We start from the raw sequence: 13,299 nt of genomic DNA on the forward strand, positions 1-13,299 counted from the left end.
GTAGATCAACCTACATCACTGGTGTGAGTCTGTCACACCAGTTAATTAAGCATTCCCCGTTGACTTAGTCATGTGTGCTAAAGATATTTGCTCAATTCCTACTATGCTCTGGGAGTCGGCATAAGACATGGTTCAGCCTCAAAGAGCATGCAATCTGTCATGGGAGATATTAATGTGTGAACGGGGCTGTAAGTCTTCCTGGACTAAGAGGAGGGCTACTTACCTCAGTGTCAGGAAGTTAGGGAATCCCTCAACTAGGAGGTGGAGGGAGCTGAGCCTTCAAGGGAGGAGGAGGTGAAAGGTACACCAGACATGTGCTAGCACAAGACAAGATGGAGAACATGCATTGCAAACCCCGAGTAGGTCATTAGCAGAAGTATCAGAGAGTGACCTGAAATGAAGCTGGGATGACAGGTAGACTGGCCCGTGCTTCATCCGGAAGGCGGTGAAGATTTTTAGCCAGAAACTGCCACAGTTACATGGTTGTTGCAAAGAATACTGTGTTATCACAGATGATGTATTGGAACAGGGAGCAGGGAAGGAGGAAGGGCAAGGCTGACGGTACAGAGACCACTCAGAAATCCACTGCAGAAGTTAGAAGAGCGAGGGACGCCTGGGTGGCTCGGTCAGTTGAGTGTCCAACTCTTGATTTCGGCTCAGGTCATGGTCCCAGGGTTGTGGGATCGAGCCCCGCATTGGGCTCCATGCTGAGCGCAGAGCCTGCTTAAAATTCCTCTCTCCCTCTCTCCTGCTCTGCCCCCTCTGTCCTGCTTGCTTGTGTGTGCTCTCTCTCTCTCTAAAAAGAAATAAAGAGCTACAAGAGTGTGATCATCTACAATACTAGTTGATTTCGAGTTGGAAACATCCTAAACATCTTGTAGGATGTATTAATCTGGATTTCTGTCTTGTCAACTTGGTCACAAGGTTTCTTTGGCTCTTGTCCCTGGGAATTGTTGAAACCAGCTTTAGGTTGAGCTGGATTTGGGCTTGGAGGATATCTTTATTTTCTCCCTCTCTTGGCTTTGCCTTTCTCTGGATTCGCTGGCTTCATTCTCACATGGGCACACAGATAACATCTGCAGCTCTAGACTTCCACCGTGTCTGCTTGGTGATTGAAGTAGCTGACTTGTCTTGGAGCAGCTGTGATACGTGGGACTTGGATCACACACCTATCTTTTAAAATGAGCCATAGTCACGTAGAGTCTTCTGTATTATGTGTCTATCCTTGGAGGCATGGGGCATGGAGACAGCCAAGGGGTCAGGACTGGTGGCACTCCAACCACCTAAATAAAACAGAATTACATGACTTGGGGTAAGTGTGGTTCTATAAAGCGATCTGGCAGACCAGAACCATGGGGCATCCCAGCTGATGGAAAGAGTTCATGCCCTGAAATACTATACTAATTTAACAATCAGTGATGAGCTGTGGGTATTAACCCACAAAGATGCCTATGGTGCATTTGTAAGTGAGTAAGAGTAGGTATAGTAAGATCCGGTTTTGATTTTAGGATAAAAAAAGTCGTAAGTATAGGGGAAAAATCCACCAATGGTAGTTATTTCTAGGTGGTAAGGTGATGGATGGTATCTTTTTTTCTTACATCTTTATCTATGGTTTACAGTAGAAAGTTTTACACAGAGGCTATGTCTCTGTTATAATCAGGAAAACCTAAATAGTCATTTCGATGAGGCCAAAACAAAACAAAACAAAAAAAAAAAAACCTTCCCTATTACAGAAGTCCTGACAAGAATCAAGGTCAGAACTAAGAGTGGTGCAGAGGAGGAAGAGGGTTGAGATTTTGGAGCAAGTGAACATCATCAGGACTTGATAAGGGCTGAGGGAGGAGCCCAGGGTGGGTCTGTAGTTTCTGCCCTTGGCGACCTGCTGGTGTGGGAGTCCTCAACGCGCGGAAGCACCAGCTGTGGTTAAAGGCCAGCACAGCAACTTTTAAAACGAATATTTGCACATTTTAGTGCAAGTGCTTAGGACTTAGTGGTGGAAAGACAGACTTCAGAGATGTAGGCACTGAAAGAAGGGTCGATTTGACTGAATGCAATTTTTTTAAGCTTATTTATTTGCGAGAGAGTGTGCTCACGCACACACATAAGTGGGCTAAGGGTGGAGAGAGAGAGAATCCCAAACAGATTCCCCAAACAGATTCAGCACCAAGCCCAATGTGGGGCTCAAACTAACAAACCAGGAGATCATGACTTGAGCTGAAATCAAGAGTTGGGTGCTTTAACCAACTGAGCCCCTGACCAAATAAAATTCTTGAATTAAATTTGAAATGAGGATGTTATTTATTATTGCTTAGTAGGAATAAATGCCTCATTTATTAAGTAGTTGGCAAACTGTGAGGGCAGAGACTCCTCTTGGTGTTGTCATCTCTCAACACCTCGCATTTAACCTGGTTTTTTACAGAGTGCTCTAAAATGGTTGTTGTTGAATGAATTATCAAGCTAACCTCCCCATAGTTCTTAGAAGAAATCATCGCTGTGATCTGCTTAGGAAGCCCATCAGGCTGATTTGTAATCATTTGTAAATAGGTGCTTCCAAAGTACTTAAAATAATGCTTTTCTTAAAAAAAGAAAATACTTGTTCTGAGTTATTTTAAGGCCACTGTTAATGTTTAGCAAATCCCCTTCTGTTTGTCACATGTAAAAAATCAGCTTGGTCCCACAAATATGTAGCATAAGTCACTCAAGAAACTGGGGTAATCTTAGACACATTTTTTCCCCTTGGGTCTTTTCGTGTGTATTTTGGTCTACCTTGTAGCATTATTTTCCTCAGAAGTGTGTTTACCACTGTAGACAGAGCCCAGAAAATAAAATATTTGGACCACGAGGCTGTATGTTAAAATGTTTTAAGGAGCTTGAGCTCTGAGACCAGCTGGTGTGGCTCTGAATCCCAATGTGTAATTTCCTCGCGTGCAGACTTGGGTAGTTGAAGTATCTCCCCCCATTTTCTCATGTGTACAAACAAGTTAAAAGATTGTCATGAAGATGAAATGAAACAGTCACTGTAAAGCACTTAGCACAGGACACCGCACATAGACAGTACTCAAATCTTAGCCATTTAAAAGAAAGTCACATTTGTTCACCACCTGGGATGAGTAATTTCCAAAAGTGCAGGATTTCCTGTATCCCACTTATGATGAAAAGTTTTTTTAACATTTATTTATTTGTGTGTGTGAGAGAGAGAGAGTGTGTGAGAGAGATAGAGTGCGAGGAGGGGAGGGGCGGAGAGAGAGGGAGACACAGAATCTGAAGCAGGCTCCAGGCTCTGAGCTGACAGCACAGAGCCCAATGCGGCGCTCAAACCCACGAACCAGATCATGACCTGAGCTGAAGTCGGATGCTCAACCAACTGAGTCACCCCGGTGCCCCTATGATGAATTTTTTAAAATTTGCCTTGACGTGTAAATACTTTCTCTTTGAAACCCTCCCACCACAGCTAAATTCTCTATTCCCATCTTCAGGCAGAGCAAAAGACAAAGCTTGGGATGAAGTTGGATCTCCACAGAAAGGTCATTTCAGAGAGCTTCAGTCTCTCTTGATGACTTTTGACTTATTATTAACTGATTTTAGGAATATGTGTGTTGAGACCATGGCCCTCAGGGACGATGTCACCAGGCAGGTACCCAGCTGCTGGCCAGCTCCTTGGAAGGGAGCCACATCAGGGCCTGTGGCTACTTCTGAATCACCGGCTGGGCAGGTTTCAGCTGCATGACCCCTCCTGGCCCCCTTGCCCGGTGTCCTGTGGCAGGTTCGGCATTCCCTGGGAAGATTCATGGGAGGTCTGACCAGCGCCAGTGAAATGTGGCCGTGCCATTGATAGGTGCAGCCTTGAGTCTTCTCCATGGTCCTTACCAGCGCTTACAGGCTGCCCATCCCCAGCTAACACCTCCAGACCAGGGAGAGGAGTCAAAATAAAGTGTTGGCGTGAAAACTCAGAGAAGAGCATGTTTCTGTAATTGTTCATACAATGTCAAAATTGATTTAGTACCAAATGACAGTCGTAAAGAGCCCACCGTTTCTCACAAGTTTTTTAAATAGGTTGTTGGCTCTCTCACCCTCACTGTTTAAGCCATAAGCTATGGGAATTTTTGACGCAAAAGTACATACATGTATGAGTTATTCTTTTCTTTTTGGGGCTTTGATGATTTTATTTTTGACTCTACCTTAGTATGTTATATTTTTTCACCTTTTAAGTTGTTTCAGATGATAGATTCAAAATTCACCCTTTTAATGAAGTGCCCATAGAGGGACTGGATAACTGAATTTCAGAGAAGATTACGTAAAGCATGGAGGTTTAGTCACCGTATACATTTTCTGAAGGTAAAAAAACACAGACTCAAAGTTTAGACAGTTTTTATTTCAGAATTTTGACAGCTAGAAGTTTCACAAAGAGATGTTTTAAGCTGCATTACTGACCTTTTGAATGTGCTGCGCTCTCTTCCCCTCCCTCATCCTCCTTCAAAGCCCCTCACCACCAGCTCCTCAAAGAGAAAGAAAAGGCAACCATTGCCCCTTGTTGACAGTAGAATTTATTCACTCATTTACTTTCCAGCCAACTGCAGCCATTGCCGTCGCCTCTGGGCACTTGTTCAAGAACACAGAAATGAAATAACAGATTGGCCAGACTGAACACAACTCCCCAGTCACAACCCTATTATCTCCTCATTCTGTCACCCCCATTAGGCAGAAGCCTGGGAGACTAGATGGTGATAACACAGTATTTACGCAGCTCGTTCATGTCCACAGTTCACGGCTTTCCGCTGGCGTTCCCTCATTCGTCTGTGTGCGAGGGCAGAGGAGAGTGAGGCCTGGGGCTTTAGGTTCCTAGGTCTTTGCACAGGCCTCCCCCTGCCCATTGTAAAGGGTTTCTGTGCAGGTCCCCTGCCTGGGAAAGAGCTCCTGCAGCCTGAGGAAACCAGAGTAAAACAAGGGGGCCAACCTGCTCTGTGTGCTTACCACCTCCTTGGGGAAGGAGTGTGATCAAAGCCATACGTACCCTGCATTGTGTGGATTTGTCTGAATATTAAGTGTCTCTCCATTTAGGGTATTCATAGCCGCTCTATTCAGGTCAGAATCAAGCAGAGCAGTTGCTTTATTTAATATTATGGGGCCTCTGCAGGGTCATTTCCTGAAAAACACATTTCTCTGGGCAGAATGTGTAGCAGAGGAGGGTCTCTGTTTCGACTACAGAGAATTGTTTTCTGATTGTTGCCTTCCAGTGAAATTCCTCTTAAAATGATAGGCACAAGAGACCAGTGTTGGAGGGAGATGTGGGGTTGCTTCCCCACTGGATCAAGTGTTGAACTAGAGAAGCTTGAGAACTCATGTGAAAAGTGATCCAGAGGAAGATGCCTTGCTCTTCCAAGATAGTCTGTCTTGTAGACGAGACACTGCTCCTTGTGGTGGTTGGCTTCTCAGGGTGGCTTACATCCCAGTGAGTTTCACCTTTCTTTCTGTCTTCATTCCCTCCATCTGTTCAGTGTAGTTCCATAAGGACATCTCCCATTAGTGAGTAATTCTTAGGGGAGGCGTTGATTGGTTTGGCCCCCATCTCCCTTTTTACCCAGCTGGCATGAGATCACATGGCATGGGGCTGCCAACAGCGGCCTCACCCCTATGAGAACCCTTGATTCAACCCTGCTGTGGCCATTTGTTGGTAAAGCCAGGAAGGCAACATTTCTGTCGGGAGATAGCGGGCCTTGTGCTAAGGAAATAGGAAGGAGGAGAGCACACAGCAGAATGCTTTTCAGACAGATGTATTTTATAGGCGGGGGTGGCGGGAGAAAAAGGCAGGATTTGGTTCAGGTTAATCCATCCTGGAGAGAATTCTTATGTGAAGGTTCTGCTAGGAATATGTGGGAGTAGGTAATCCCCTGCCTCCCCCTTCCCAGGTTAAGAAATAGAACAGGGTAAAATGAAAACATCTAATTATGTGCAAGGTGGTTTATCTCAAATTTGTGATTGTTGCTTCTTCTTGCTGATTAAATCCTAACTGCCCTGTCCTTTCCTTTCCACATCAGCTCATACCCCAGACAACAGCTTTCTGGGATTTGTGGTTGAGCAGCATCTAAACTCCAGCGATATCCACCACATTAACGAAATCAAAAGGCAGAACCAGTCCCTTGTGTATGGCAAAGTGGATAGCTTCTGGAAGGTGAGTCAGTCTGTGTGTGTGTGTCTCTCTCTCTGCCTCTGAAAAGAAGCTTGTTGGGTAATTTAATTTAACTTTGATCCAGGGAGTAATCAAGCCAAGTGCCCAGGGCTTAATGGGATCTGCTTAGAAGTGAACAAGACTATGCAAGGATTTGGCGGTTCAGCATGTGGGGGTCTAATAAAGGCTGTATCTGCTCGTTTGCACAGTGGCTGCACAGAAAACCCCTCCACTCTTTGTTGGAAGTGACATGTTACAGCTTCTTTCACATCCTGTACTTGCTTCTGAAAGCGAGGGCCTTGCAAGGGCTGGATATCTTTCTGGAGCAAGGCATTGCACGGAGAGCTCCCGTACCAGGTGACTCTGCCTGTGCCTTTTGGGACATGGTGTGTGAAGCTAGAGCAGTGCTCTCTGCCTGGGGGAACGCAGTGGTCTTCTTGTGCCCTCTTAGCTGTGGGCAGCACCAACTACCCGGGAAGGGAAAACACCTGCCAGAGCTGACTACAGGCACTTTCCTCTGAGGGAATCTCGGGTGAGGCCACATCCTTGGCTATAGCCTGAGCCAGGTTTTCCAAAATCACTGGACTTGGGGACCTCCTGGATGATTTCCAGAGTCCATCTGGGAGAGGTACAATAGGAGAGGAGCTGGACGAGAGTGTGATCTGTTGACATGACTTCCAAACCTTTTTATATGCAAAGTCTGCCTGTGTATGCCACTGCCATAATTTTGATTGAGGACATGTTTGTATAGGACACAACAGTCTCCAGAACTTCAAAACATGACTCTTCCTAAACATAAAAGCGATCACTTTCTAGAATGATCAGGGACTGTGATCTCTTGTGTCTCTTGTATTGAGGAAGTTGGAAATCTGACCACTGAGTGAGCACAAGTGGTGTATGGGGTAAAGAACTCCCTGCTGTTGATTTTCTGACCCCGTGTTCAGAAAAGGAAAAGACTTGCTGTCCTCTCTTCAGTTCTGTGATGCTAATGATACCAAAGGGACAGTTAAATCAGCCTATTTCCAGGGAAACTGATTTAATTCCAGGTAACTGTCTTTGCTATAAACAACTAGAATTCTCCCTTAGTTTACTACTGTGATCCTCATCGGGGGACACTTTCACCCCCAAGGGACACTTGGCAGTGTCTGGAAACCATTTTGGTTGCCATGACTGAGGGAGGTGCCATTGGCTTCTAGGAGGTAGAGGTCAGGGATGCTGCTGACAGGGCACAGGACAGCCCCACAACAGAATTACCCGGCACAAAATATCAGCAGTGCTGAGGCTAAGAAACCTGAGCTGGTAAATAAGATTTATTTCTTAAATCCATTATTTCGCATTTTCTCCTCTTGAGTAAAATAAAATCATGCAAGACTAAATGGTTATTTAAGACGTTCCCATGCACTTAGACATCTTTGCTTCCTTTGCATCAAAACCTGCCCTGTGTCAGCAGTTTTCAGCTGACTTTCAGCCAAAGAGGTTAAAAAGAACACTTTGGGTGTTGTCATTCTCAGCTCAGTTGTGAAGTGAGTGAATCATGGCACTGGGTTTAGGAAGACATGGGCTCTTTAAAAAAAAAAAAAAAAGCGTCACTCCTTTCTCTCCTCCACACCTGCTCAAAGGAAATAGTTTGCATGTCTGTGTGAACTTGACCTTGCAATTATATCACTTCTGTTTTGGAACCAAGTGCAGCTTCCTTTTAGGTGCCTCTGGCAGTTTTTCAGTTTCCCTAGAAAAACAAAATAATACATTGGTTCTGAAAGCTTTTTGATCACCTTTTTTGGGATAAAGGAATATTTGACTCTGAAAGAATGATTTTGTTGATGCCAGTCAGAATCCCAGAAGTGTTAGCTGTGTTGGCCCAAGGGATTTGTGGCATGATTTGGAAATCCTTCTGAAACTCCACAAATGACCCAACCTTCCTCTTACTATGAGTCATCCAAGTATTAAAAATGGGTGAGTGGCAGTGTGTCTAAATTAGTCTTCGAATACCTCAAATCTGGGGTGTTAACTTCACTTTTATAGATTATTGCCCAATACTCTTTCTTTTTAATGTTTATGTATCTTGAAGGGGGGCGAGGAGGGAGGGAGGCCGGTGGTGGGTGGGAGCGGGGAGCGGTGGAGAGAGAATCCCAAGCAGGTCTACGCTGTCAGTGCAGAACCTGTTCACAGGACTTGATCTCATGAACTATGAGATTATGATCTGAGCCGAAATCAAGAATCAGATGCTCAACCATCGAAGGCCACCGAGGCACCCCTATTGCCCAGTATTCTTGGATGAGAAAAGGCCCAAAGGATGAAAAATGTGGTGAGGTTTTTACATCAATTCAGGACATCTCAAACTTTTGAACACAATACAGTGTGTGAGAATTGTTATTTTTAACAAGACATCCCCATCCTCATAGTGGCTAGTGAGTGTGCACAGAAAACAGACGTACCTTAAGTGTGATGTTAGTGCATCCACATTTCCAGGGTTGCATTCATCACTGCCTTTAGTCCGCAGGAAGTATTATATATTGTTTTTCCTAATCCATGCCCAGTCTCTCCCCCCCCCAATCTCCTTTGTTTCTAATCTCTTTGGGAAGAGGGGTGACCTCTGTCCTGGGAGGCTGAGGATTTTAGGGGGGGCATGTGGGCAGGTACATGTTTGAAGTCGACCATCTCGGGATGTTCTCCTTCTCCCTCAGATTCTAAGACTCGCTGAAATTCTGAATGTATCTGCTGTGCCTTCAATCCTGTTGTATGTCCTCCCCTCTTTTGAGGGAATCTGCCTAGCTGCTGGGGCACTTGAGTGGGGGATGCCACCACATGCCCCCTCTGCCCTTGGCTCAATAGCTCAGTGGGTTGTCCTCTGACCCAAGGCAGCCCACAACACTGGTGTTTGGCAGCCATGATTCTGGCTCAGAAAACCAAGCTGGACCCAGGAGATTCTTCCCTTGGCATTGGAAAAAAGAGGGGACCATGAGCCACACAGACAGGAATCAAAAGGATATGTCCAGAGTTGTGATCAGGCTGAGGCAGAAGCTTCCCAAGAGTGCAGTAATGAGGAAGTGGGACCGATTTGGAAACAGGATGCTGTTGAGAGAATGATGGAACAGAACCCCAGGGAAGAGAGGTACCACCCTGAGAGAGGTGGGGTGCTCTGGAGGAGCCAGGAAGGAAGAAGGACAGAAACCACCCATGCAATGTGCAGAGAAAGAGAAAATAGCTGCCAGAGTTCCTCAAAGTTTTTTTTTTTTTTTTTTTTTTTTTGGTAGATCATATATCCCTTTATCACGCTCTGTTCCCTTGCAATATCCTAAGGGGTTTCTGTTCCTTAGAGTCATATGTAGGATAGCTACTAAATATTTGTCTTCCCTGCGTTGGAAATGCTTATGAAGAAACATAATTTGTTAAATACAGAGGCTAAGAAGGAGTGGGCTACCTCTTAAGCTCCCCCCAGTTCTGCCTGAAATTGATGGCAGACGGACCTGTGGTCTTATCCTGATGTTACAGTACATAGTAGAGAGGTGGGAGGGGACCTTGCTGCCAGAATGCCAAAGGCACCCACTTAGGAAGCATCACTAAGCAGCCAAGACCCTTAGCACCACATGAGACTGCTAACAGCTTAATCCCAAGTACAGATGTCTGTTTTAGCCCAGGAACCTATGGGTCTGAGTTCTTGATGTCTTCCTCTGGGGCATCCACTGATCAATGTGATCACTGGCATCCACTAACACGTGCCTAGAAGAGAAGTCTACCCAATGTGGTGGCCAGATTCAAGGCCCCTCAACATCCTATTACCAAAGTCATTAGGAAATGAAAAATTGGTTGATTTTGTAAAAACAAGACATTTAAAACATTGTGGAAAGTAATATTAATTGCTGTCTTGCTTAGCTGTATTATTTATTTCCATATTTCTTTAAAAATCCTATCCTGAGGGGCGCCTGGGTGGCTCAGTCGGTTAAGCGTCCGACTTCAGCTCAGGTCATGATCTCACGGTCCGTGAGTTCGAGCCCCGCTTCGGGCTCTGTGCTGACAGCTCAGAGCCTGGAGCCTGCTTCGGATTCTGTGTCTCCCTCTCTCTCTGACCCTCCCCCGTTCATGCTCTGTCTCTCTCTGTCTCAAAAATAAATAAACATTAAAAAAAATAAAAAAATAAAAAATAAATAAAAATAGTATCCTGAGCCTAACTGAATCGTGTATTGATGATGCAGGGTCAGCATTTTACATAGTTGTGATCCCACCTTCGTGTTCTCATTACTTACCGATGTATCATTGCTGTGAAAGTAAATGTCTTTAAGGTCTTGCTTTGAGCACCTCAGGGGAATAAGCACAGCCTCTGAACAACCAGCCAGGGCAGCTTGTGAGGTAATTAACTGCTTTGAGCCTTAGGGTCCTGGTCTGTGAAATGGGTATGATAACACTACCACATAGAGCAGGGCTTCTGGGATGTACTCTTGCATATGAATCACCCAGCATCTTGTTAAAATGCCGATTCAGACTCAGACCTTCAGGGCTGGGGCTGAGACCCCCCCAGGGGTGTTTCTCACAAGCACCCAGGTGCTGTTGATGAAAATGCATTTCAGATAGCATGGCCTTGGGGGTGTTGGGGATTGTGTGAGGTCCCTGGCCCTGACTAGCTGGCCAACCAGTGAATAAATAATTCCTTTTTCCTCTTTCTTTTAGCTTTCCTGCTATATTTGTCAGGCTGCCAGCTATCACTCTACTTCTCACTACTGTTAGCACCTGATTACAGTGACCTACTCACCCCCCCACCCACCCAACCCACCCAGTCTCATTTCCCACTAGCACATTTGTGGAACCTGGCCCCTTAGAATGGGGTAAACCTGTGGTAGGCTGCGGGCCCTGAGAGGAAGTGAGAGGCGTGGTGTCATCTGCTGTCCTGCTTTGTAGCATCTGTGCCTGCTGGGTCGTATTGCACAGTGGTCAAGGACACAGGCTCGAGCCGGATCGCTGGGTTCAAGTTCTGCCTCTTGCATCAGCTGCTTGATCAGGAGCAAGTTCTTAACTTCACTTGGCCTCTTTTCTCAGAGGGATGGTAACAGGGTTTCTATAGCGATTAAATGACTTCATATTTGCAAAATGCTTGGAAGAGGGCTTGGCACACAGTGAGTCCACACAGTGATATTAGGAATAGCACTACTGGGCCAGATAGAAGACATAGAGGGAATTGATGGGAGTATAAGATGGAGAATAGAGCCTGTGAGGAACAGGTAAATACAAGCCTGTCCAAAGATATTCAGATTCCATTTTTTACAAATACTTTCTCATGTTTATTTATTTCTTTTGAGAGAGAGAAAGAGACAGGGCACAAGCATGGGAGGGGCAGACAGGGGGGGGGGGGGGAATCCGAAGCAGGCTCCATACTGTCAGTGCAGAGCCCAACGTGTGGCGCGATCTCCTGAACTGTATGGTCATGACCGGAGCTGAATTCAAGAGCCAGACACTTAACTGACTGAGCCCCCACTTTCCAGTTTTTTTAAACTATGTCAGTGGTTGGCAACCTCTGGCTCTCTAGCCAAATCTGGGCCTCTACCTATTTCTGTAAATAAAGTCTTACTGGAGCACAGCTACACCTGTTTGTTGTCTATGGCTGCTGTTGCACCCAAATGGCAGAGTGGTATAGCTGTGACAGAGACTCTATGACCAGCAAAGCCTAAAATACTTATTATCTGACACATTACAGGAAGTTTTCCAACCCTGAAACTACACCATGTCCCATGTAAACCAAGTCTCTCTTGGAGGACACATTTGGCTAACCATCCTAGGCATGGATCTCATCAGATGTCTTTTTAGCTTATTCCAGGGGCTCTTGATCATGTTCTGTATGATTGAGGCTGATGGGTAAGCAGCACATGGAAAAACAAAGTGTCAATTTACCAAATTCCCTGTTACTCCATGACAAAGCCTCAGTCCCTGAGCCCGGCATTTCTTAACAGGCATTTCACACAGTCTGCCGCTTATTGGATAACTGTCGCCTTGGTGGTGAAAGAGGATCTCAGCTTAGTGCAGGGTTAACATTTCTCTGAGCCCTCCATAGCCATCACTTAAGGAGGTACTCTCCGATTCCTCATGAGATGGTGAGACAGCGGCAACCCTCTTTCACCATCTTGGTTTATAGATGAGGAACTGATTCAAGGAGGAGGAGGGACTTGGCTAAGGTCCTGCAGCACATGATGTGACAAGTCCAGAACCAGGATCAGGGCTCTCTCTGTCTCTCACCTCCCCTCTTGGGCACATGCCTCCTTTGCTTGAGGAGCTGTCCTGTGTCCTTCCCCTGGAAGGTGGTTCCATGTTGAGAGCAGGATTCAGAAGCCAGGAAGCAAGGTCCGCATGAGTGGCTAACATGCACAGCAGGCGTCCTGGGCAGAGGCTGGTGTAACAGGTAAAACACTGCTCCTGGTTGCTCACTACACAAACGGGGAGGCCTGCAACGGCCCTGCAGCCAGTTTTGCAAAGGGTAAGTAATAGACCTTTGTGAGCAATTCAAATTATTACTGGCTCTGGACCCACAGGGCCTGGCTTACCTGAGCCCTAGCCTGCTCAGCAGCAGCCAAATTCATCTAGTCCCCACTGAATTTGAAAAGCTTCTTTTTATCTAAACATCAACGACCATGTAGTTCTAAAGCATGGTCTAAGACAACATGTAGGCCCATAGCCAGAGGCCTAAGAAATTGGGCACTAGGCCATCTAGAAATGTGATGCAAGCTTTGCCTTCTCTGTCCCTAACTTCCTAGCTTTCTAACTTTGTTTTCTGTGCAGCAGCAGCTGCCAGAGTGATTATTTTATATATATATTTTTTTAATGTATATTTTTGAGAGACAGCAAGTGGGGGAGGGGCAGAGAGAGAGGAAGACACAGAATCCAAAGCAGGCTCCAGGCTTTGAGCTGTAAGCGCAGAGCCCGACCCGGGGCTCGAACTCATGACCGTGAGATCATAACCTGAGACAAAGTCAGATGCTTAACCGACTGAGCCACCCAGGCGTTCCAAGAGTGATTGTTTTAAAAATATAAATGGCATTGTATTACTCCCTTTCTCAAAACCCTCCAGTGGCTTCATTTTAAACTTAGAGCACCTTACATTTATGGTGAAATGCCGTCTCCGTCAAATGGTTTAGTGAGGTTCTCTGCAA

General features: G+C 45.7%; 1 protein-coding gene across 6 annotated transcripts in view; it reads left to right on the forward strand.

Moving 5' to 3' along the window:
* Nucleotides 1–13,299, forward strand: part of MGAT5 (alpha-1,6-mannosylglycoprotein 6-beta-N-acetylglucosaminyltransferase) — a 339,575-nt gene that overhangs the window by 238,743 nt on the left and 87,533 nt on the right. For all 6 annotated transcript variants that reach the window (XM_045479607.1, XM_045479603.1, XM_045479604.1 and 3 more), the window contains one exon: nucleotides 6,036–6,169. In XM_045479607.1, the coding sequence (XP_045335563.1) occupies nucleotides 6,036–6,169 (134 nt within the window). The remainder of the gene's footprint in view (nucleotides 1–6,035; nucleotides 6,170–13,299) is intronic.

This window comes from Leopardus geoffroyi, chromosome C1 (assembly GCF_018350155.1).
Source record: "Leopardus geoffroyi isolate Oge1 chromosome C1, O.geoffroyi_Oge1_pat1.0, whole genome shotgun sequence".
Lineage (NCBI taxonomy): Eukaryota > Metazoa > Chordata > Mammalia > Carnivora > Felidae > Leopardus > Leopardus geoffroyi.